The sequence below is a fragment of the Carassius carassius genome, chromosome 7 (assembly GCF_963082965.1).
Source record: "Carassius carassius chromosome 7, fCarCar2.1, whole genome shotgun sequence".
Lineage (NCBI taxonomy): Eukaryota > Metazoa > Chordata > Actinopteri > Cypriniformes > Cyprinidae > Carassius > Carassius carassius.
In genome coordinates, this window is record NC_081761.1 from 1,840,710 (window position 1) to 1,867,714 (window position 27,005).

The following is a 27,005-nucleotide window of genomic DNA, read 5'->3' on the forward strand; positions in this document are numbered from 1 at the left end:
TCTAGCAAAAAAAAAAAAAAAAAACAACAAAAACAAGCAGGACAAGGATAAGAACCATGGGAAAAAAACGCATCCTGCCTCGTGACTCACAAAAGAGGCCCAGATGACTAAAAGGATCAGAGACAACAGTGCACGACGAGGGAAGACCAGGCCTGGACTATTTTTGGTATGTTTTATTTATGTCTGTGATGCTGTCGTCCGTGAGGGGCTGCTGTTTCAATTTTATTTTGTATTTTATATGATTAAAGGTCCGTTTGAACGATCGCCGGTTTCTGACTTCTCCTTCCCTGATCCTTTAACTGTGTTGGAGCTGAACCCCAGGAAGGAGGAGGCAGGAACCAGCAAATGTTCACAACTTTAATTATAAATAAACACAAAACTAAAGTAAAAGCGGCAGCTCACAGAGCACTGTCGCTCAAACATAATCAAAACATAATGCAAATAGTCCAAGCCTTTATCCTTCACTGTCGTCGCTCCTCCTTTTATCAATCCAAAGCTCTTCTGTGAGACAATCGAAACCGGTGCTGCACGCAGGTGAATTGCCTTATCAATCACGCCACCGGCCTTGCACCATTCTCACGGCTCTCAGCCTCGTACTGCTTGCCACAGGCACAGTACGTGTTAACAACTTAACCTGATGTAAATACTTGATGAAAACAAGCCACATGGAAACTGTCAGCACCTTTATTAAATTTAACCACACATTTCATAAAATAACAGTGGTCATTGAAAATATGACATGAACAAAAGCTAAAAACTTACCAGACAAGTCTTTGATATTGCATCGTGCTCCCTGAGGTACAAGGGGAGACCCCGTAAAGCTGTAGCGTTTCTGTGTGATAAGATGTCTGTTGTCTAGAGGGAGATAAATAATTTTAATTATGATTTACTTCTGCATGAATCCTTAAAGATCGTTTAAAGAGACTTAAAAGCAGAACTCCGGTCAATTTTAACATTGAGCTAATTTTTTGGGTAAATTTGGAGTGCTGTCAATACAGAGAACAACGATAAAAATAGGCGTTGCCTACACCGTGTTATCTTCTTTTTAAAATGGGCACCCTGTTGACTTCAATGGGGCAATAGTTAAACCTGCTTTTAGCCTCTTAACATCCTTGATGTGTCATTACAAGTGCACAGCCAATGTGAGTGATTCCTTCAGAGTGAACGTGGGTGAATCTGACTGCAGTAGATGTGAAAGATATGAAAAAAAAAAGATAATTATTCAGCCAGCGCTCATACCTGTATTTACATCCTGTTTTCGGTCGAAGTCCACAGTAATCGATTGTCGAGTTCACGCACGTGATCATAGGTAACTAAACATATGCACGTAAACTCCACAATCGATTACTATGGACTTCGACCGAAAACAGTATGTAAATACAGGTATTTGCGCTGGCTGAAATAACAATTTTTATTCATATCTTTCACATCTACTGCAGTCAGATTCACTCGTGTTCACTCTGAAGGAATCACTCACATTGGCTGTGCACTTGTAATGACACATCAAGGATGTTCAGAGGGTAAAAGCAGGTTTATCTATTGCCCTATTGAAGTCAACAGGGTGCAAATTTTAAAAAGAGGATAACACGGTGTAGGCAACACCGATTTTTGTCGTTGTTCTCTGTATTGACCGCACTCCAAATTTACCAAAAAATTAGCTCAATGTTAAAATTGACCGGAGTTCTCCTTTAAAGGGATACTCCACTTTAAAATGAAAATTCTGTCATTATACTCACCCTCATGTTGTTTCAAACCTGTATGAATTTCTTTCTTCTGCTGAACAGAAAGGGAGATATTTAGAAGAATGTCAGTAACTAGGCAGTTTTTGGTACCATTGACTTCCATAGTAGGAAAAAATATATAATATGGAAGTCAATGGTACCAAAAACTGCCTAGTTACTGACATTCTTCTAAATATCTCCCTCTCTTTTCAGCAGAAGAAAGAAATTCATACAGGTTTGAAACAACATGAGGGTGAGTATAATGACAGAATTTTCATTTTAAAGTGAAGTATCCCTTTAAAAGAGTGTCATGGGGCTCAGGGCAAAATAATCTACAAAAACTGACAACAAAAATGTAATCATACTTCCACAATCTTTTGAAATTAGTGGTTATATATTTAAATCGTTAAAATTAATGTGACAGATTTTTGTATTATATACAAAATTATAATATAGAATATATAATAATATAATTATAATATAATATAATTATATTATAATTGTATATACAGTATGTCACATTAATTATAATGATAATCTTAAATAAGATTTAGAGAAATAACCCCAATTTCAAAATAATCATGAGTATAGAAATCATACCTGCTCATCAAAATGATCCAGAATTCTTTTCATGTCATCTCCAAGGTCTTTACTCTTTGCCCGATACATTTTGATGAGGGCGTTGCTATATTTGTTAAGAGCTGTCATGAAAGCTGTTTTAAGGTCCACACAAGTGATCCTTTGGAACTCTTTACAAACCTGAGGAAAAGAAAGGGGAAAAAAAATATGTGAACAATAAACTCCATATACAATCAAGACAAAATAATGTACAGAAAAATTGTAACTTACTTGCTCCTCCAAAAAGAGGCCAGGCCATCGTTCTTTGATGACAGAGACCAAGGGTTGCTCATTAACCATTTCTTTTCTCCTGAGAGGGAATGTAGTTTCCATTTTGGTGTTCAGTTTTGTCATGTCAATGTTCTTCTTCTTCACTTCAAGCTCAAGCTGTTCCCTTTCATGTTCCAATGCAGCATCATCTAACCCAACAGGATTGTCTGGAAGGAAGTTGATTTCTGATCTTCTTGGTTTCTTCTGGGGTACTCTTGAACCATCATCTCTTTTATTGTCAAGCTCACTACATCCAGCACTGCGTAATTTTTGCCTGTAATTCCCCATTTTAAATTTTAAGCTCATCTTCCAGCCTTTGCATCCTGTGTCACAGCCAAGTTCCCTTAGACAGGGATGTCTGGAAACTAATGCAAGTGCCACCTGCTCAATTTCAGAATCACTTGGGTAAGCTTTAAAGGAGTACATTGTTTCTGCTAACTTATCAAGTATTTCTATCTTGATGTCTCGTGTAACACACATGGTAGTGTTCTGTTTTTCATAGACTTCATTAGCTTTTCTCAGTCTGAACTCTACATCATAGGAGAAATTTGGAATTAGGAAATTGGGTGGCCAACGCTCTTCCCGGACTGTGGAAGAAGATGGACTGGACAGATTGGATGAGATGCTTGCTGTGTCTAGGGTAAAATCAGTTTCAGACCCTGTTCTTTCATTTCTTGGGGGTTCTTCTATTGAGGCAGTTTTGAACATTTCCCAGATAATCTTCAGTGTGACCTTTTCAGATGGAAGTTCTTCTATGTCACTTAAATTACAAAGCGAACCATCAAAATCGGGGTCCTCATACTGGATCACAAAGTTTTTTATCAATTTTCAGTTTGTCACAAAGAATTTCTTTGAGCTCATCTACTGATGATGGCACTTTGGGGAGTGTCAGCTTTTTTATGCACTCTGGATTCACGATCACTCGCAGCAACATTGTGGTCTTCTGAAACAAAATATACCATTTAGTGATTAACATTCTCTTGCTAAACTGTGTACAAATGTTAAAGGAGAACTCCGGTCAATTTTAACATTGAACTCATTTTTTTGTAAATTTGGAGTGCTGTCAATACAGAGAACAACGACAAAAATCGGTGTTGCGTACACCGTGTTATCTTCTTTTTAAAATGGCACCCTGTTGACTTCAATGGGGCAAGTTTTAAACCTGCTTTTACCCTCTGAACATCCTTGATGTGTCATTACAAGTGCACAGCCAATGTGAGTGATTCCTTCAGAGTGAACACGAGTGAATCTGACTGCAGATGCAGTGAACGAGATGGATACAAATGATAATTATTCAGCCAGCGCAAATACCTGTATTTACATCCTGTTTTCGGTCGAAGTCCACAGTAATCGATTGTCGAGTTCACGTGCGTGATCATAGGTAACTAAACCTATGCGCGTGAACTCGACAATCGATTACTGTGGACTTCGACCGAAAACAAGGATGTTAAGAGGCTAAAAGCAGGTTTAAAATTTGCCCCATTGAAGTCAACAGGGTGCAAATTTTAAAAAGAGGATAACATGATGTAGGCAACACCAATTTTTGTCATTGTTCTCTGTACAGACAGCACTACAAATTTACAAAAAAATGAGCTCAATGTTAAAATTGACCGGAGTCCTCCTTAAATGCTGCTTGCAATCCCAATCTGAAAAATGCTAACTTTAATGTAACAAAAAACGTTTAGGTGACACCATGATATTTCCCCCGATACTGTAGGCTGCAAGTGGGTAGAAGTCATTTAAATCCTTGAGCTCCGCAACAATCAGATCTTCGTATGGAAGTTCTTCAACCTTAAAGGCACGAACATGTTCAACATACCAAGAAGAAAATCTCTCCAGCACAAAAGCAGCCTCACTGTCAACAAATAAAATGCAGTGGATCTTTGCAAATTCTGGCAAGCCGCCACAATGTCCAACAGACACCATCATACCTTTGGAGTATGAGGTCCCATGCAATTCAGTGTTTGATGCAAGAGATACCGTGTTAAGGTGAGCATATTTTTTCTCAACAGCTGTTTTCACCCTTCTTTGCAGAGAGGACACCTTCACAACTTTTACTTTGTCAACATGAATGGATTGTTTGAAAAAGCTGGGAGACTGCATGACATGTGCAACCATAAGTTGGTGCTGGGTAGACAATGTCTGCAATATGTTTTTGAAATTGTGCATGTTATGGACAACACGCTTGAAGAAACTGTGTTTTGCCTCAAAGCGCATTGTCCATAACTCCACACAAGGACCAAAATGGCGTATGAGGCTTGGGTAGTGTTCCAGAAAATGGTGTTTTGGTTTCAATTTTTCATTTGGAAACACTTCTTTAAAAAGGTTGCGATGGTCAGATATTTTTGTCTCCAGGTAGCAAAGACTGTCCTCTGAAAACTTGGGTGAAACAACAAGCTCCACTATGTCTTTAAGATCCATCAACAGTTGCCATGCCTTCTCAGTTTCTGGAATAATTTTGCCAATCATGAGTGGTATGAGCCTAATGAGTGTCCAATTTTCGTGTCCATTTCCACCAATGGTTTTTTTGGAGAAGAACGTTTTGGGGATTTTTTGAGGCCGGTTCACCTTGTCAGAGAAACAGTAAGGGAAAGACTGAATTACACTGTTCAACTGGTCAAGGGTAAAGAACTTATCAGCTATTAGCTTCTGGAGACACAAAGACAACTCATACGGCACAATTCCTTCAAACAAATCATGCAATGCATCTGGAGGAAATCCAGTTACTGGGTGAAAGAAAGCGAGATGAGTTTGTAAGACACATTCTCCTTTTACACCTTGTACATTTGTCAGAGTTGGGGTTGCTTTCAGCTCCTCAATAAATTGGTTGTGTTGTTCTATAATTCTTAAGGGAAAAAGTCCCTTGCTCACATCAGTGGTCTGTATATCCTGGAAAGAAGCGAGACAAAACCTACAGAACTTCTCAACACGAAAACTTTCCTGAAATCCTGCTAGGCCATGTGCTCCTAGATTGTCTGCAGAGACAGTAACGACTGTCCCTTTGATATTTTCCCTAAAATGATCTACATACAAACCCTCTCTTTCAAGTGTCTGCACATCCTTCATTAATGGCTCAAAAAACATGTCATAGCCAAATTCTCTTACATCAGCACTCTTACCCAACAAGGCTAGTTGAATAGCATGCAAATTTGCTCTGAATTGGGAGGGCCAGTTCAAAATCACCCAGTAGACTGCTGTAATCTTGTGCTTTTTACGTGATGTTCCCAAAGGATTGGCAACCTCAAAGTCATCAATATATAGACCAAGTGCAATAGCTACATTCTCATCACAAAACAGAGGATGCTCTTTGAAATGCTGGCCATCAAAACAAGATGCATAGAAGCCATTTGTGGTAGGATTAGAAGAACAAGTCTTTTGCACGGTCTCACTATGGTCTAGAAACTTTTTCAAAACTTCAAGAATAGGAACATAAACAAATGATTTATTTTTTTGCCTACTGAATACAAACTCAACAGGTTCAACGACATCAAAGTTTTGTTTGTAATATACTTTTCGTTTATGATCAGTTGATAATGTTCCTTTGTTAGTGGTAGCATACAGAGGATTTGTTCTGAGAACAGCTTCATTGATTTCTGTGATTAAAGATTGGTCAGCTTCACAGTTGTGGTGGCATAAAATATCTGTAATCACCTTTTCTGTGGATGGTTTAGACAGGTTTAATATTTCATTCAGACTTTGAAAAATGTGCTGTGTAGCACTTCTAGATACACATAGTTCTGTCTGCATACAAAGGAACAAAGAAGCTAACTTCTTCTCAAGAGTTTTGTTAATATCTTCAACATCAGCAGCTTCTACATGTATATCATGCAATGTATCCTCAAAGCATTCTGAAGCAGAATCTAACCAATTATCAGAGTCTGTGCGATCGACAGTTACAACTGATGAACTATAATCACTTATTTTGCATTTTTGGTGATGTTTGAACTTGTGACTGTGAAATGTTACATAGACATTAGTTTTAAAATTACAGTGCAAAAATGGGCATTGCACTGTCTCATTCCTTTTCAGATGTGTACCCAGATGACTGATAAAGTTTTTTTCAGTACAAACATTGTGATAATCACATAGGTCACATTTAAATGTAGCTTGCCCTGTTGTTTTATCAGAATTTGTGTGGACCCTATATAAATGAGTTTTCAACGCACCTGGTGTTTTGAAAGAGCAGACACACTCAGGGTACAGGCACAACAATGGTTCACGTCGGCCTGGGCGCCAGTGCTTTAGCCTGTAGTGTCTCAGCAGCAGATTTTGACTGGCACAATTGTATTTACAGTGTCTACACTGCATGAAGTTTGCTCTCAAGGTAGATCTGTTTAAGAGAAGAACACAAAGTGAATGATCAGTTTGAATGATCAGGCAAATACATGAATGAACAATGAAATAGAAAATGAATTTATACTTATGCTTTTTAGTTTTTAGTGTATGACAACTGCTGAGACAGAGACTTTCAAAAATCATTATCTCTTCAGAGCATTCAATTAATCTAACTTACTAGGCCTACTGTTGTAGCAATTAATCAGAATTCTTAGCTGCCCTTCAGTACTAACGTTATTAGCAGATCAAGAACCATGTAGCCTAATATGGCTGAAATCAACAGAATGTGAACGACTTCAAAAATATTAACGTTACTGTGCAGCAAAATCCATCTCAACAAAAGATAAAAACTTAAATATTTCACGTAACATGTTGAAATTATTAAAAATAAAGCTAATTTAAACATTCAGTAATGTTTATAACTTACAAAGTAAAGTTGTGGCATTTCTATTTTTCCAACGAACCAATATCATCTAATTCAGAAGTAAAGTACAACAAAACCAAATAAAATCACTCACCATTTATTCCTCTGGATTATTATCGCCACGTGCTGCTTTGTCTTTAATAAAGATTTTCTTTCTCCGACCGCTTGATGAACACGCCTTGTCTTCTCAAGTTGTTTCTCCCGCATTAAAAAGTGAACGTTGACGTTGACTCACATCAAGGTTGTGCAAAGGTTACGTACTGAGGGGCGTGGTTTGGCCCGAGAGGAAAATATCATTTTTATCGTAAAACATGCTGCTAATTATTTTTAAATGTATGTTTTATTCAAATGTAACATTTCAATTAAAAAATAACTCCTAATTAGGCTAACTGTGTTCTGTTCTGTCTTCGAGGGCATGGGTATTATGCAAACTAGTGAGATGAGAGCATTGGCGCCCACTAACGAACTTCACAGTAAAAGTCTTCTTCCGCCAATTTAATGCTGCCTTACTTAAATTTCCTCCCGCTTTTGAAAGACTTGAGTTCAATTTTGACTTCATGTGTGTGTGTATGTGTGTGTGTGTGTGTGTGTGTGTGTGTGTGTGTGTGTGCGTGCTTGCGTGCGCGCGTGTGTGTGATGAAACTAGTATTTATAAGAATTAAATTAGCACGTAAAGGCAGCATAATTTCCAGAGTTCACAATATACTGCTGTGCACAATATACTATACTATTACTTGTAACAATAATAATACTAATACATTACTATTGTACATTATCTGTACAATATATTATAATTTATACAGTGGGGATGATTTAATTTATTAATACTATTATTCACTAATACTTTATTTCCAGACTCCAGACTTCCATAAATAAATAAATATATATATATATATATATATATATATATATATATATATATATATATATAATAACACTATTACATTTGACACAATGAAGTTATTTAAAAAAAATAACCAAACAACATTTTTTCTTTAATGTGCCATAAACAAATGGTATTAGTATTTGCTAGTGGGAGGGCAGGTCCTAACTCAACTTAATAAGTTGGCCAAATTTTTTTTGGATGAACTTGCAAAACCTTGTTCACAAAACTTAACTTTTTTAGTTTATAGAAAGAAACTTGGTTTAGGTTGAATAAATGTATTAAAAATAGTTTGACTGACTTTTTCATAGAAATTTGCTGAGCCAACAAAAAAAACCCAGTAATTTGAACCTTTTTCGAGTTGGATTTTTTACAGTGTATGTAACGAGGGGGGAGGGGCTACCAGACTCCAATTATGAATGACAAAATAACCTTATATCATTGATACACTACACTGTTGAGTACATAGTGCATAAGCACAGTGTATGAGTGTATAGTGAGTCATTTGGGACACAGCTATAGACTTCCAACAAAAAATATCATTACATCATCTCGAATTATGTTACGTTAGGGCGTTAAAAAAACCCAATATTTTTTTTTAACCCGTTAATTTAAACAAAATATCCGAAAGAACCGGTTTGCAGAAAAGAACTGGACTTCCGATTATTACTTTAAATCAACCGTATTTTTATGTTCAGTAATGGCAGAATATAATATTTAACAGAGTTCATCAGTTTTATCTAAAGTTAATGTCTAATTAGAAATTGGCTTTTAAAAAGAGACCAACCCTGAGAAATCTGAAATTAATGCTAATATAAATGTATTTTCTTATAGTTTCAGAGATATGTAAAACAGAACTACTCGAGGGAACGTCCTGCACCATCAAGCTTCCAACAAAAAACACTGACAAATCTAATGAGATCAAATGGGTCCATCTCTCTGGTGATGCTGTGGTTCACAGGAAAGGTGGGAAGATCAGGACAAACACTCCAGGTCTAACAATAGAAGAAGATGGATCATTAACATTTGAAAGTGTTAGTCTGAAGAACAGCGGCAGATATACATACACCGTTTTTAATAATGAAGGTACACAGATTGATGCTGGAGAAAAGGAAATTAAAGTTTATGGTAAGATCACAAATATTCATACCACCATAATTACAAAATAAGAATGTATATTTCGACAGTAGTTACAGTAGTAGGAAATAACCACCATGTTTCTGTCACAGCAAAGGCTCCTAAACCTAATCTGACGTTTCAAGTAGTGACGATGCTGTCCTGTGACATTGGAAACCATACAGATCTGGCTGTATCCTGGTATGTAGATGGCAAAATCATCCAGAATGAAAAAAACCCAGTACTGCTCTTGACATCAGCTCAAATGCAGAAGAATAAACCGTACACATGCACAGCAAGCAATCCTGTGAGCAGCATGGAAAGTGACAACATGACGTTAACACGTAAGTCGGTTGATTCCCTTTCTTCAATATATTGGCTTAATGTTATAATTATTTATAGCATATTTCATTTTTATCTTTTAAAAAATGCTCCTCAACAATCTAATCTATTGCAATGTATGTTGCTTTGGACAAAAGCGACAGCTAAATGACTAAATATTAAATGTAAATGTAAATCATGATCTTTTGGACTTTTGATTAGATTTGACCAGATTTGATACAGATGTAAAAAAAAAAAAAAAAAAGTTTAGGTCTGGTAGATTTTATGTTATTTTATGTTATTATTATGTCAATTGACCGTGTTATTGATTTCACTTGTGTTTTATGAAATATGCTCAAACATTGACTGTGCAGAACAGTATTAAACATGGAAACATATTTTACACTGGCAGTCAAAAAGTTTGTCAAAAGTTGCACTTATTTACTGTTGAAAAAGTTGTCACTGAATTCAATGGCATATTTTAATTTGAATAAAGTCACAATTTTAAGTCAGCAGAAATTTGTACATTTGAAATGAAGAGAAAATTCAATCAACTTTACTGACTTAATGACTTAACTTTCTGACTTACATGCATTTTATCGACCATCTAATGAAATAACTGTGGCCTATGTAATGTTTAATGCATGTCATTTGTAGGATTTTTAATGAACCCATAAATATATCTTCTCAAAACTATTTATTTGTCATAATTAGCCAGCTGACAAGAGGAAGGCAACGCATTTCGCCAGTTTCCTATAATTACATATGTATTTGATTCTAATAAACAGATCTAAATCCAGATTCAAACAAGATCCTCCTAATACCCTCTATACAGGCCAATGTGTAACCAGAGGAATCAATTGTTTAGTGTCAAAAAAAAGGAAATTCCAGGTCTAATTCCAGTTGGTTACATTTGCCATTCTTTATTTAAAATCCAAAAATACTCAGAAAAACATAGAGGAAACCACTAATCAATCATAAACTTAAAATCGCGATAACATTATATATAATTTTTTATTTTTTTTGCCTAAGAATTTTAAAATGAAAAAACAAAACAAACAATTAAAAATAAATACAAAATATAACACACAAAAATACTGCCATGTGACCATTAACCATCATCAATGAACCACGAGCATGGTAATTTATGTTTAATTATTGAAATATTAACTAAAATTGTAAATATTTTACTGTTTTACTGCACTTTTTGTCTTTGATATCTTTCAGATGAGACAGGATAACGGAGTTCTGAGGAATCTTCAAGCTATACCTAAATCCTACCAAAACAGATCCAAACTCAGTGAAAACAGATCATTACAGATGTAAACCTGAGTGTCCGTATTTCTCTAAACACACAGAAATCACCTTATGAATTTGAATTTTGGAATTCAATAAAAGCCTTAACAAGATGCATTTAAAATTTACATTTGGCAGATCATTTAATGTTACTGACTATTGGTCCATCCCTCTACCATGTACCTTGGTATCTATTGTGTGCTTGCATTAAAAAACAAAAAAAAACAAACACACACCTGTCCTTTTCCATAGGATTATAAATATGAGAAAGAAATCCCAAATTCTCTTAATCATCACAAAAGTCTAAATAAAAAATAATAAAATAAAATCTCTTTCACCACACATTCTGTAGGATTTAAGGATCCTAAAATGCAAACGTAAAGTTTCTGATGAAAAAAAAACAAGCATTTCTTTTGTGTTTTGCTTTTACTTTCATTTGTTCATTCATTCCTTTATAATCATTTACCATTAGATCATTTTATTATTACATTTAATCATTTACAAGAACCATTATAGCCATTCATATATACTCATATCATTGATTCATTCCTTAATCGGTCATTTATATTATATTCTTGATTTTTATAATATTATTTTTCCATTGTTGTTTAGTCTTATGGGTGTGTGGTTTCAAGGGATGTTTGTCTTCATGAATAAGAAATAAGAGGCAATGTTTATGGAGATTTAAAGTTTATGGAATGTTGTTGTGAAGAGGTTTGGTGTAACATTACTTGTTGGATTTGTGCTGGTCAGACGAAGTTCGAGCATTGAAACAAACACAGCTAAGATTATTCAATAAACTCTTGTTGCTTTTTTATCATCACTTTGTCTCATGCTTCTGCTCTTTACTGGCTTCTTGGCTTCTTGACTGACAGAAGACTGTTAATACAGTTGTGGGTACAAGACAATAATTTCTGTTAACAGATTTTGGGCATTAGACAATTTTATTGTTCTGTTACCAGACAAAATGTATAGGCTATTTTATTTTGATGCATGATGTAACATATTCAAGAACATACTCCAGCATATTCATTTCTCAGACACTACTGGAACTTCAAATGGGACTGGGTTTTATTGTCATCTATTTGTAAAGTGCTTTTAACAATACAGATTGTTTCATAGCAGCTTTACAGTGTCAAATATGAAAATATTGTGTCAATAATGCTAAATGACAATAATAAACACTCAATTTTCAGTTAAAGGCAGTTCATTGTTGAATACAATGATGTCATTATCCAGCTCAGTTCAATTTAAAAAGTGTATGTGCAAACAAGTCAATAGCCGTGTTTTCACTATCAAACTTAAAGTGGGCGTGCTAGTGTGTGCCAGGGCCAGTCGCGTTTCCACTGTCACTTCCGGGGCTTGATCGTGCCTCGTCGGGGCTTCCTCGGGGCCAACGGCCAGGTTTTTTTGGCCCGAAGAAAACCTTGGGCCAAAGCGGGCCAACTGGGGCTAGAGGAGGGGTTATGAACAAAGGCGGAGTTTCTCTGCGTCTAGAGCGCTCAGCGCTGCGGATCATTTCAGAAAGATAACAGCTTTATCACCGGTATTAAAGACTTTTTAAAATAAGTTGAGCTCAAAACTCATTCTTGGTTAGCAGCAAGTGTTTGAAATAACTTGATCCGATGTGGAATATAATCACTAAACAAGACAGAAATATTTATAAGCGATGTAAAAGACTATGCACGCTAAAAATTTACGTTACCATAGTAAACATGGTAAATATGACTGCTTGGATAAATCAGACGTCAGCTTCTTATTCTCTATCACAATTGTGTATTTATTAAGTAACATTTTATCTGTCGTCTCGTTTCGTGAGTTTAGCTCCACGTTGCATATCAAAATATTATAATGATTTTTGTTCGGGAGCTTTTATAAAAATAGAGAGTCTGCACTGTGGATCATTTCAGAAAGATAACAGCTTTAACACCAGCATTAAACACTTTTTTAAATAAGTCAAACTCAAAACTCACTTTCAGTCAGCGGCGAGTGTTTGAAACAACTTGATCCAATGTGGATTATAATCACGTAAACAAGGCAGAAATATTTATAAGCGATGTAAAAGATATGCACGCTAAACATGTTACCATAGTAAACATGGTAAATATGACCGCTTGACGAAATCAGACGTCAGCTTCTTATTCTCTATCACAATCGTGTATTTATTTAGTAACTTATATTATCTGTCACAAGCCTCGTCTCGAGAGTTTAGCTCACGTTGCCTATTCATAAAAAAAATATAATAATGTTTTTTGTTCGGGAGCTTTTATAAAAATAGAGATATTATCATTCATTCTAAATGTGACGTATAGGCTATAAAACTGTGGCTACAAATAAACAGAAACATACTCGACTGAATAAGCAGGCTATTTTCATAAGCGTTAAAAATAAATAAATAAAATAGAAATAAGTATTTATGTGTGATTAATTTTGAGTCCTGATAAATTAAATCAATATGATCAATGTATCCCTTATTCTATAGTTAAAACATCAATGCTTTTGAATTTCAATATATAACAAAGCATGCAAACAAACGGCCGCTTTTATCATGTTCGTTTTGTGATTGCGCATGTTCCAGTGACTTATTTTTTTGTTTTCTGATAACTTCTCTCTGTTGGTGAAATGATGGGGTTGCGTGACGTTGTTCTGAGAGGTGTGTAAAGGGCGTGTTTTAGTGAAGCGCAGCGGAGCTTCAGGCTCGACTGTGGAAACCCTGCACTATTCTGGCCTCGGTGCTACTGGCCCGAGGCTATTAGCCCTGGCTCGCACTAGCCCGACAGTGGAAATGCGGCTAATGATATCTCTGGAAATTAAGTGTCCCCAACTAAGCAAACCAGAGGTGACAGTGGCAAGGAACCAAAACTCCATCGGTGACAGAATGGAGAAACCTTGGGAGTAACCAGACTCAGTCGGGGGGTCACTTCTCTTCTGGCCAGATGAACCAGCAGGTTGTTCCATGCTGCAGCAAAGTTAGATTGTGCAGTACTCATCTGGTTCCTGTGGTCTATTTCTGGTGGCCGTCTAGGAGACAAGGTCTTCACTGGGCATCTGTCTCTGGGGCTCATCTAGTTGTCCTGGTCTCCGCTGACATTCAGGGCTGTAGAGGTCATCTCTAGGTGCTGCAGTGACCATCTGATCTGGATACAGACTGGATCTGGTGGCTACAGTGACCTTGGAATAAGATAGGAACAGACTAATATTAGCATAGATGCCATTCTTCTTATGACTATAACAAGTACATTGTGTGTTATGGGAAGTGTTCCCTGTTCCGGTTGACCTAATAACGACCTAATAATCTAGAATCATTCAGAATAACAGTTGCCAATTCCTATCTATGATATACTTCACAGTCAAGTTATATTCTTTTGAATTAGTTTTTATCTTATCAAAATTTAATGCCAATAAATTTCATATTTCTTGTGACCAATTTCAATATCACAAAAAAAAAATAATAGTAGCTTAAGAAAAGAATCGCAAGCTTACTGATGACAAGTCAGGAATAACAACAGAACAAAGGCACACAAGAAATCGACCTAATCAAATATACAATACATAGTTCTCTTACGAGAGCTCTCTCGTACTGCGTCTTAGCTAAGACGCTACGGGAAAAGTCTCTTTTCACGAAATACTGAAGCAAAAAATTATCCTTAATTTTGTATTTTTGTAAAGCGCATTTGCAGCAGTACACAGCCATAGGCGAGACGGCTCGCTCGCTCACTGGCTTGTTCTGCGGCAACTGCACAGCCTATCGAGCGCAGGCTGATGCAACATCAGACCAATAAGGGCGCTTCGCGCCCTTCTTGCCACTTCCCGCCGAAACGGGTGTGGCCCAACCTATAAAAGGAGCTCGAAAAGGCTGACTCACCTGATTTTTCATCTCTTCAGCGAAGCTCACGCATCGCTGGATCACGAGGAAGCAAGCGCCGTCTGGAAGAGCATATCAGCAAGACGAGCCATCCTGAAGCCGCTGGCACCGCCGCCTTCCACTGCCGTTCCTGCTGCGCTATCCGGCGCCCATATCCTTTATAATCCTTGTTCTGTTATATTCTGTGTGTGTGTTCGCCCTGCGACGCACATTCACAAAAGAGCTGCGTCTTTTTAAAGATGCCTTCGTGCGGCTCGTGCAGAACCCCGCTCAGCGAAGGAGATCGTCATGTCATCTGCGTCTCCTGTCTGGGTGAAGACCATGCAGCACTGGCGCTCGCTGATGGCGGATGTCCTCATTGCGAGCTGATGCCTATGGTGACTCTGAGGACTCGCCTGGCATCCTTCTCGAAGCCTGCATCATCCGCTGCGCCGCAGCGCCGTAAGAAGCGCCGCTCGCAGCGCCTACCAGAACCGCCTCCAGCTCGGCCGAGCTCGCCGGTTCCCTCCGCTTCGCCGGTCTCCCCTGCATCGCTTCCCGATGCTCAGTGTCCGCTGCTTGCCGACGCGTCATCGGAGGAGGTGGATCTCAGGCCCGCGTCGGAGGAAGAAGACACGTGCTCTCTGCTTGCTTCGGGCAGTGAGGGTTGGACGAGCTCCGTGGATCTCGCGCCAGCTGCTCAGAGGCCCAGCAGACGGGGGGATATCGATAAGGAGCTGATGCGTGTACTCTCGTTGGCCATGGCGAGCCTCGGCCTCGAGTGGTCTGCACCAGCGCCCCCTTCACGTTCCCGGCTGGATGGTAGCTATCTTCCGGATGAGCGCTCTTCCTCAAGCTCAAAACACGCCCCTTTTCTTCCTGAGCTTCACGAAGAAGTGGCGAAGGCTTGGGACGCTCCATTCTCGGCGAGAATCCGCTCATCTGTTTCGCCAGCATTCTCCACACTGGACGGTGCTAAGAACAGAGGCTACCTGTCACTTCCGCCGGTGGAACAGGCTATAGCAGCGCACCTTTGCCCGCCCTCTGCTGGACGGCGGACTAAGGCGGCGTTGCCATCCAAAGCCTGCCGCATGACGTCATCGCTGCTCACACGGATATTCTCTGCTGCTGGGCAGGCTGCGTCTGCGTTACACACCATGGCGACGCTACAGATTTTCCAGGGCGATCTTCTCCGCAAGCTGGATGAGATGGGACCTGAAGCAATCTGTCTCGCGGATCTGAGGAGTGCTTCGGATCTCTCCCTCCGCGCTTCTAAGTCCGCTGCACAGGCCATGGGACGGGTTATGGCTTCCGCTACGGTGGCTGAGAGGCATTTGTGGCTGACGCTTTCTGACATCAAGGAGTCTGAGCGCGCTGCGTTTCTTGACGTTCCGCTAACTCCTGCCGGCCTCTTTGGATCTTCCGTCAACGAGTTTGTGGAGAGATTCGCCGAGGACCAGAAAGCTTCGCAGGCGTTCAAGCACTTCTTGCCGAAGCGCTCCAGTTCTGCAGCTAGCCGCTCTAGACCGGCCCCACAGAGCTCTCAGTCACGCCCACCGCCTCCTGCTGCGCCATCACGACAGCGTCAGCAACGCAGCTCGGGACCCCGTTCTCGCTCTTCGAGCCGTCGCCCCGCGCCGCGGGAGCCGCGGCAGAGGATTGCGGTGAAGCCAGAAGCCCCGAAAGCATCCTAGCACTGCTGGGAAAGCGCCGGTGTTCGAGTTCCGCTGCGGCCGAGCTCTCACCCAAGCGCGCCGCTGTTGCAGTTCCAAGAGTTGTGACTGCCTCAGTGTCTTCTGCAATGCGCAAGCCTGCACGAGTGCCCGCTTGCCTGCACACAAAAGCCGTTATCACGGCTACCCAGATGTTTCACAAAAACAGCGTTTTTTCTGGTGTCCCGGCCACGGCCGATGGTGCTATAAATGTTGTGACGATGCCCACTCCTCAGTGCCCATCTCCACATGTAAGCACAGCCCTACACACAGGGCCTGCGCTCATAATGTCGGCTCAAGTCGGTCGCGCACACTACATAGTAAACGTGCCCACCCCTCAGTGCCCACAATTACTATGTCACACGCGTCATGCGGTTTCTGTAAAAACGAAACCCGTGCACGCTCGTCCGGCCACGGCCGATGGTGCTTTAAATGCAGTGACGATGCCCACTACCCAGTGCCCATCCCCGCATGTAAGCACAGCCCTGCACACAGGGCTGGCGCACATAAGATCGACACAGATCGGTCGAGCGCGCCGCATAGTAAACGTGCCCACTTCCCAGTGCCCACATACACTATGTCACTTACGGCGCGGGGCTTCTGTAAAAACGAGGCCCGTGCACGTACATTCTGCACAGGCAGACGGCGAGTTGGAAGTGGTAAAAGTGCACACATGCAGCCCACGGTTACTCGCAGATATATTGAGTCCCACGGGACCCGCTCAGCCTCCCTCCAGTCGGTTAAGCGCCGGAACGGGGTCGAGGGTGAGCGATCTGCCCGCTGTGATCAGCGCGCTCCCCGCCTCAGATGCGCAGCACACTCGAGCGCCGCCGTTGCCCAGTCAACAGAGCGCGTGTCACATCCAGCCCTTAGCCATTCATGCAGATGCATGGTCAGCGCTTCCAGGGGTTTCGGATTGGGTGCTAGGCATTATAAAGAGAGGCTACTCGCTACAGTTTTCTCGACGCCCACCGCGCTTCTCAGCGCGCGTCGAAACTACGGTCAAAACAGAAGTAGCACACATACTTCGGGCCGAAATATCGAAACTGTTGAGCAAAGGGGCTGTAGAGCCTGTGTTTCAAGCTCAAAGCGAGGGGGGGCTGTACAGCAGATACTTTCTGGTGCCCAAGAGAGACGGGGGTCTCAGGCCCATACTGGATCTAAGGCAGCTGAACAAGGCATTGATGAAACGCAGTTTCAAAATGCTCACGACCAGGAAGCTCCTCGCGCAGATTCGCGGAGGGGACTGGTTCATGTCAATAGATCTGAAGGACGCGTATTTTCAAATACAGATAGCGTCAAACCACAGGCGGTTTTTGAGATTCGCCTTCGAGGGCCAGGCATACCAGTTTGCAGTCCTGCCATTCGGCTTGTCCGTAGCTCCTCGTACGTTTACGAGGTGCATGGATGCAGCGCTCGCTCCTCTCAGACTCAGAGGCATACGAGTGCTGAATTATTTGGACGACTGGCTGGTTCTGGCCCAATCACGAGCGGAGCTCGTGGACCACAGGGCTGTTTTACTCGATCACCTCGAGAAGCTCGGCCTCAGTGTCAATTGGGCGAAGAGTTCGCTGAACCCCAGTCAGACGATCCTGTTTCTGGGTATAGTTCTGAACTCGTGTTCCATGACGGCGCGACTGTCACCACAGCGCACGATGGGCATTCAGCGCGCAGCGAGTTCTTTCCGCTGCGGCGCGACTGTGTCGCTCAAACACTGTCAAAGGATGCTGGGTCTCATGGCCTCAGCATCTCCGGTTCTGCGGCTGGGCCTGCTCCGCATGCGCCCCCTGCAGTTCTGGCTGAAGGCTCGGGTGCCGCGCAGAGCGTGGGCGTCTGGCCGGCTGCATTTCAAGGTCGATCAGAGCTGTGTTGCGGCTCTAGCACCTTGGACAGCGAACGGCTGGTACCGATCAGGTGTAAGCCTGGGGACTTCCCCGAGTGTGAAAATGGTGTCGACAGACGCCTCCACTTCGGGATGGGGAGCGCTGCTCGAAGGCAGACCGTCCTTTGGCCTATGGTCAGAACGGGAAAAGCTCCATCATATCAACTGCCTGGAAATGCTGGCAGTGGAGAATGCGCTGACGCGCTTTTGTCCCCATATCAAGGATCACCACGTCATAGTCCGTTCGAACAACATGTCCGTGGTGTCCTACATAAATCGCCAGGGCGGTCTTGGGTCCCGAAACCTGTACAGGCTGACGGAACGCCTCCTGATTTGGGCTCAACGCAACGTGCGCTCGCTGAGAGCGGTGCATGTGCCTGGACTGCAGAATCTGGGTCCAGACAGGCTGTCCAGAGGCAATGTCCCTACGGGCGAATGGTCTCTACACCCGCAAACAGTTCGGCTGTTGTGGGAGAGATTTGGCATGGCGGAGGTGGACCTCTTTGCGTCCCACGAAAACGCTCACTGCCCCGCATTCTTTTCCAAGAACGAAAGCGCGCTGTCACGGAAATGGCCGTGCTGCCCGCTTTATGCGTTCCCTCCCGTCTCCCTCCTTCCGCAGGTGATAGAACGGGTGAGAGAAATGAGATGTTCAATACTGCTTGTGGCACCTCTTTGGAAGAACCAACCATGGTTCCCAGATTTGATGCAATTAGCAGATGTCGCCCCATGGCCGGTACCGTTGAGGAGAGATCTCCTCTCGCAGGCCAGGGGCTCGATTTGGCACCCTCAACCGGAGTTGTGGTCCCTCCATGTATGGGCACTCAACGGTTACCCGCTGATCTCGCAGGGGGAGTGCTAAATACCATCACTCAGGCTAGAGCTCCGTCGACACGACGTCTGTATGCCTCGAAGTGGTCGGTGTTCTCCAGCTGGTGCACAGCTCGAGGTTATTCACCCATTAGTTGTGAGGTGACGGAGGTCCTCTCCTTCCTACAGGAGCTGTTGGATAAGGGCAGAGCCCCATCCACGCTCAAAGTTTATGAGGCGGCCATCGCGGCGTTTTCTGAAACGGCGTCCGGTCAGTCAATAGGAAGGAACGATTTAGTCATCCGGTTCCTCAGAGGAGCTAGGAGGCTGAATCCTCCCAGACCTCCGTCAGTCCCTATGTGGGACCTCGCGGCGGTTTTGGAGGCCTTGAAGGGTCCCCCTTTTGAGCCTATCCAATCGGTTAGCCTTCAGCATCTGTCGTTCAAGACAGTATTCTTGTTGGCTCTCGCTTCTGTGAAGCGTGTGGGTGATTTGCACGCGCTCTCGGTGAGCCAGTCGTGCTTGGAGTTTGGGCCCAATGACTCAAGGGTCATACTCAAACCTAGGCACGGTTATGTGCCGAAATCCCTCAACACACCGTTTCGGGCTCAGGTTATTGCCCTGTCTGCCCTGCCGGTGTCAGGGGAGGATGGAGACTCGAGTCTTCTTTGCCCTGTCAGGGTTTTAAGAGCTTATGTGTCTCACTCTGCTGCCTTTCGGCAGACGGAGCAGCTATTTGTCTCGTTCGGTGGACGTTCCAAAGGAATGGCTGTTTCGAGACAGACTCTATCCAGATGGATAGTTGACGCCATAGCGTTAGCTTACGCTTCCAGGGGCCTTCAGTGCCCGTTGGGCGTCAGAGCACACTCCACAAGAGGCGTCGCCTCGTCGTGGGCGTGGTCTACTGGGATCTCCTTGCAGGATATATGTATGGCAGCGGGTTGGGCCTCGCCGTCTACATTTATCAGGTTCTATAACCTGGAGGTTCCCGCCTTGCAAGCAAGGCTGCTGTCGGTATAGAAGAATCAGGGCCCTGAGGGGAATTCTGAATTCATGAGCGCTAGGCGCTGCCGACTGTTATATGGGCAGTATTGCGTAAGACCCGCATTGCCACATTGGTCAGGCCTTGCCTCGGCTGTGTGATGTCATATTGCCGCATCTACGGATGCTGCTAGATATGGGACGGAGGGTTTTTCCCCCTTTGTTCTGTCCCGGACTCTCTGTGAGTCCCTCAGGTGACTGTGCACTGTAAATCCTGGGCGTTGCTTCAGGTTTATCGGTGTGTGATCCCTGCGCGCACGGCGTTTTACATCGGGTTCCCGTAGCGTCTTAGCTAAGACGCAGTACGAGAGAGCTCTCGTAAGAGAACGTACTCGGTTACTAAACGTAACCTCGGTTCTCTCTAGAAGAGCGAACGAGTACTGCGTTCTCTGCCGTGCGTACGATTCACTCTGGTTCGCTTCGGCGATGAAATAAATCAGGTGAGTCAGCCTTTTCGAGCTCCTTTTATAGGTTGGGCCACACCCGTTTCGGCGGGAAGTGGCAAGAAGGGCGCGAAGCGCCCTTATTGGTCTGATGTTGCATCAGCCTGCGCTCGATAGGCTGTGCAGTTGCCGCAGAACAAGCCAGTGAGCGAGCGAGCCGTCTCGCCTATGGCTGTGTACTGCTGCAAATGCGCTTTACAAAAATACAAAATTAAGGATAATTTTTTGCTTCAGTATTTCGTGAAAATAGACTTTTCCCGTAGCGTCTTAGCTAAGACGCAGTACTCGTTCGCTCTTCTAGAGAGAACCGAGGTTACGTTTAGTAACCGAGTACGTTTTCACTATAAATTCAACATTCATTCTTATTTATTTTACAAAAGTGATTCAGTCAAGGGCAGTCAATTACTTCCTTTCTGATGTTTGATTAACATTGACACAAATGGTGACAGCAGCTTTATTAGCAGCCTCTGTCACTTTAAGACCTCAGGGTCTGAACTCAAGTCAAGCGCCCTGTGCAAAACTGTCTCAAATTCAGCATGGTCTCAAACTAGCATTTACAAAATGAATTCTCTCTTGCTGCTTATTGTGCCTGAGCAGTTTTAAATAAATATTTATCTAAACCACAATGCTTAAAAACGCATTTAAATTATAAACTTACATTTCGATGGTGCAGCACAATTGACATATTTCTACCAGATATATTATCGCCATTGGCTAGTAGTCAATCTCCTCCTGGCTATAGCCCCGCCTAGCCCTATTGTTAATGCGGCTGTGTGTGTAAGGGCCCTATTTTAAAGATCTAAATGCAAAGTGTAAAGCACATAGTGCTGGTGTACTCAGGGCATGTCCATTTTTATATTTATGTAGCCTACACAATAATATTCTTTTACACTGTATTCCTTTTGTCTTTTAATATTTGGCATGTTTGTGTGATGCGCATCCCTGTGTGTAATAAGCTAAGTCAACGTGCACTGTGGACCCGCTGTGCACTGCGCTTTGTGTCGCATTGCGCTGGGTGTATGATAGGGCCCTAAGTGTGTTAAGTGTAAGACAGGTAAAAGAGATGGGTCTTTAATCTAGATTTAAACTGACAGAATGTGTCTGCCTCCCAAACAGTGTTAGGAAGATTATTCCAGTGTTTTTGATGCTAAATAGGATAAGGATCTGCTGCCTGCAGTTGATTTTAATATTCTAGGTATTATTTAATTGGCAGAGTTTTTAGAAATTCCTGGAAAAAAAGAAGGGGGGAAGCCGTGGCCTACTGGTTAGAGAGTTTGACTCCTAACCTTAAGGTTGTGGGTTCGAGTCTTGAGCCGGCAATAGCATGACTCAGATGCCCTTGAGCTAGGCACAGAACCCACAACTGCTCCCTGTGCGTTAAAAAACTAAATAAGTAGCTGCCCACTGCTCCAGGTGTGTGTTCACAGTATGTGTGTGTTCACTGCTGTGTGAGTGCACTTTGGATGGGTTAAATGCAGAGCATGAATTCTGAGTATGGGTCACCATACTTGGCTGTACGTCACATCACATTCCTGAAAACAGCAGAGATGGAGGACTTTAATGCGATAAGAGCTTGCTCAAGTACTTACATGCTAAACCATTCAGGACTTTATAAGTAATTAGCAAGATTTTAAAATCTATACAAAGTTTAATAGGGAGCCAGTGCAGTGCTGACAGAATAGGCTAATATGGTCATACTTCCTGCTTCTGGTAAGAACTCTATTTAACACATTGTTTTTTTTTCTTCAGAATTTAGCATTAAGAAACTACTAGTCATCCAGTTTTTATACTGTCGATTATGCATTCCATTAGTTTTTATCAAATTGGCGTTTTGCTAGTTTGTGAAAAAATATAAAGCTGAGTATCATCAGCCTAACAGGGAAAGCTAACACTAGCGGCATTTCCACTGTCGGGCCAGTGTGAGCCAGGGCTTAAAACGGGCCGGGCAGAGCTAATAGCCTTAGGCCAGTAGCACCGAGGCCAGAATAGTGCAGGGTTTCCACAGTCAGGCCTGAAGCTCTGCTGCGCTTCACTAAAACACGCCCTTTACACACCTCTCAGAACAACGTCACGTAACCTCATCATTTCACCAACAAAGAGAAGTTATCAGAAAACAAAAAAATAAGTCATTGGAACATGCACGATCACAAAACGAACATGATAAAAGTGGCCATTTGTTTGTATGCTTTGTTAAAGGGTTAGTTCAGCCAAATATTAAAATTATGTCATTAATAACTTACCCTCATGTTGTTCCAAACCCGTAAGACCTCCGTTTATCTTTGGAACACAGTTTAAGATATTTTAGATTTAGTCCGAGACCTCACAGTCCCTCCATTGAAGCTGTGTGAACGGTATACTGTCCATGTCCAGAACAACATGAGGGTAAGTTATTAATTACATAATTTTAATATTTGGCTGAACTAACCATTTAAGGAAGTTATTAGAAAGAGAGTGACAGACAGAGAGAGAGAAAGAAAGAGAGAGAGAAAGCTTGAGTGAATTAGGCTAACGTACCTCTGTGCGTCTCCAAACACTCTTCTGCTGCAGCGTTTCTAAACACCGCTCTCCTCGCTAGTGAGAAATGCCACGTGTAGTCTTTAAGATGCTACACTATATGGCTAACTGATAAAATAGTCAGAGCAGTGCTGACAACACCTTTTTGTGCAAACTGTGTGACCATTATAGAGGGTTTTCACGGACGCGTCATCAATCCAGAAGTCGGCCATGTTGGAGGCACAGAACGTAAACAATGCCACTGAACGGACTCGCAAATTTGACTGAGATTATTGCTGCTAAAAAAATTGTCGAGTTTTTGTCTGTACTAATCAGTCGCAACGGTTAAAAACATTTCGAGTTCTGTCAAAAGATAAAGAGAAGAGAGGAAAAAAAATGATTAAAAAAGGCGTTTGTAGTTTAGAGAGGTACAGTTACAGCATCAGCTCATCAACTACATGCACATGTGTAAATGAATTTTTACAAAAAGCTCATCCACCGCTTCCAGTGATTCGATGGGCACATTCAGGACACTGGCTCTTGAGCAACCTGCTGCTCAAGTGATTGACCTTGGCCACCAGCTGGTCCTGCTGATGCTTAATGTGCTCCAGCAGGCTTAAAATGTGGACCTGAGCAGCTGTTGAATACATAGTATTATAGAATAATTATGTTATAGGGAACATGCTTAAAGTCGCTGCCGAAACAAGGCTTTTTTTGTTTTCTTTTGTTTGTTATTTTTGAAACCAGCGCAGCGCGGAAAAAAAGCTGTAACATTACATACCAGCCTCCTACAGTTCTGCAGCTCAAGACGCAGTAGTCCAGCGCCGGCTACACATTTCCACGTTGTAAAATTTTAATAAAACAACATATCTATCGCAAATGTAAACACCTCCATCAACGCAACGTCATTCCCGTATTGCCAAAGAGCTACATGGACACACAAATCAGATCTGAACAGTGTGGACATCATTATTTTAGATCAGATTCCAATCAAATACAAAGATAATAGTATTTGGACTAACAGTGTGAATGTAGCCATAGCTAACTATGTCAACATTTAAGCCATAGTCGACACTTCATTTAGACATGTGCTGTAACTGTACCTCTCTCAACCACAAACGCCTTCTTTAATCACTTTTTTGCTCTCTTCTCTTTAACTTTGACAGAACTCGAAATGTGTTTAACCTATGCGAACGGTTAGTACAGACCAAAACTCTACCATTTTTTTTTGCAGCAATAATCAGCCAAATTTGCAAGTTCAGTGGCATTGTTTATGTTCAGTGCCTCCAACATGGCCGACTTTGGGATTGATGGCGCGTCCGTGAAAACCGTCTACTATGGTTTAACTATGCGAAGTGATAATGGAACTGTAATGCGGTCAAGAAAGCTGCCTGGAACTACAGTACGTTTGCATGCGTTTCCCAGAAAATAATTACATACCTCAGAACGTTCGTCAGCCAATCAGATTCAAGCGTTCAATGGCAGTAGTAAGATTACGATTACTGATAAATAAACTTGCGGTGGTGATGACGTCCATAACCAATGACATGCAGAAGTTTTGAAGGTACTTTCAAAAGTAAATTTAAAATAATATTCGTAATATCATTAACACCATTTTACCTTGGAATAATTCAATTTAGTTTTATAGGATTTTGTTGAATTTATTGCTTCCTTTTGATCTGTAGGCCTATAGCGATTAAGAGTATGGCTCGCCAGCTTATATTTATTTATTTTTTAACATCCAGCTTTCGCATAATCTTTTGGGACGCCCCCTACCTTTCGTTTCACCAATGAGAAAGCTTTTGGCACAGATTTCCAGCTAGGAATCCGTTAATTCATGCAGCAAGTAATTACTATGATTGACAGTGGCAACGGAATTAATCATCTGACGAGCCAATGTCAAAAATAGAGCTGTGCATCTTCATTCTTCATACTAACAAAGCTACAGCAGCAACAAGTCTGTGTTGGACAAAACTTTAGTGATGTAGTTATTAAATTAAATCTAAACATTTCAAAATATTGAATGCATTATTTAATGTATTTGTAATGCCATTTTATTTAATTTATATTTAACTATATTGGTATTTAAATAATTCAGCATAATAGATTGTTGTCTGGCCTTATTTATTTATTTATAAGTCATTAAGTGACTTTGTAACTACCTGCACTTGCTATATTAATTTATACTTTAGTGCGATTAAGTACTACATTTTTTCTAAAATTAATTGTATAATAAATCAAAAGACATGAAGAAAAAAATTAGTTGAAATGGCAGCTGCAGCCAATGAATGATCCTGAAGCCCTATTGCATGGGATTAGTATTATGGGTATAATGGGGACCTCCAGTCATTTTCTGTGGTTTTTGTTTCCTGTGTGCCTTTTTATCCATCTTTGGTGAAAAATGGAGCTGCATTTGATTGTTGTCATGGTTGGTAAACCGTGATCTCGGGTCTTTCACTATGTGGGTGAAGTTTGTGTGTTTGTGTTGTCCTGTCTTCCTGGCTGGAACCCCGTCCACTCATCTCATCACTGGATTTCACCTACCTTCACGGCTCGACCCCCCGCAGTTCCTGTGTCACCCTCTCCTCACCATCGCACTCTGGATCCTCTGAATACCTGCCTCTTCCCAGACTGTGTATCCCCCACCAAGAATCACCAGTTTCCCTGTCTTCATGTTTATTGTTTGTGTTTATCATTAAATACTGTTTACTCGCACTTGCTTCCTTCCCTTCCTTTGCAGAAACATTATAATTGTTTGATAGTTACACAATTTGCGGAAAGCAGAGCTGAAAAGGTTTTGAGGTTAATGTGTATAAAATAAATCAAGAATAATGCTTGAGATATATTTTAACCTGGTGAAATAAATTATGTTATATTAAGTTTCGGGAGAAAGGCCTAATCATTGATGGTTTATCAGCGTGCTGGTTCACTCTGTCTGTCATCTTATCACAGACCCAATTTTCCTACCAACGAAGAGATTTATACCGAGGATTTTTCAGATCTGCTGCTTTAGCCAGACCCTTGATCATTCCTAGCCAGCCGAACATGGCCGCTGAGCACCATTAAGCATCATCGCGACAGCTGCTCTTCTCGCCAAGCCACTCATTGTGGCCAATAGACCGTGCAAGCCCTGAGCCGCTCAAGACCGGGCTCTTCTCCAGCGCTGGATCACAGCATGTCACTTCCCGCCTTTTCCGGCCGAGGCGCAGTTTGAGGTTGCTTCCACTAGCGGTGCAGACGGCGTGTCGTGAATCAATACATTTTCAGGTGAAGATGCTAAAAGCAGGTTCGCGGCTAAAGTTTGTTAAATGACGTCATGACGTAGTTCTGTCAGATGACGATGCAACTTTTAACCACGAAGCCAAGGCATTATTTCCAGAATCTTCATCCACACTGAAATGTCCAAAGACATTACATTTGCCTTACCGTGCCTTTTTAGAATTGTAATACGAAAAGCAGGCAAGTAAATATCTTTAGAAACTGCTTGGAACTGAATAGCACATAACTGCAATTAACGTTACTGCTATAATCATGTCTTTTGGTACAATGTTATACAAGACTAAACGTGCTTCATCGTTTTCAAAAGCCTCTGTTTCCACAGTCCATACTACAACGTGAAAACAGTGTTCCAAATTTATCCGCCCTGGAGAACATTTAAAAAGGCCAGAGGCCAAAATGAGAGGAAAGATGCTTTTCCAACAGGAACACACTAATGTGGACAAGGCTTGAGGAATTGTCAAATCAGGCAACCAATTGCTAAGCTGGCAACACAGTAGGCTACCCATTCATTTTTAGC

The 27,005-nt window shown here is 41.8% G+C and overlaps 2 protein-coding genes across 7 annotated transcripts in view; one reads left to right on the forward strand and one right to left on the reverse strand.

Annotated features, from left to right (window-relative positions):
• LOC132143356 (uncharacterized) overlaps positions 1-27,005 on the reverse strand; it is a 110,912-nt gene that overhangs the window by 64,058 nt on the left and 19,849 nt on the right. The gene's annotated exons all lie outside the window — the stretch shown is intronic.
• LOC132143354 (T-lymphocyte surface antigen Ly-9-like) overlaps positions 1-27,005 on the forward strand; it is a 105,511-nt gene that overhangs the window by 16,393 nt on the left and 62,113 nt on the right. For 4 of the 5 annotated variants that reach the window (XM_059553491.1, XM_059553492.1, XM_059553493.1 and 1 more), the window contains one exon: positions 9,086-9,379. In XM_059553491.1, the coding sequence (XP_059409474.1) occupies positions 9,086-9,379 (294 nt within the window). Of the gene's footprint in view, positions 1-9,085; positions 9,380-9,480; positions 9,712-10,915; positions 11,075-27,005 lie in introns of those variants that run through there. The other variant, XM_059553494.1, reaches the window with a different exon arrangement.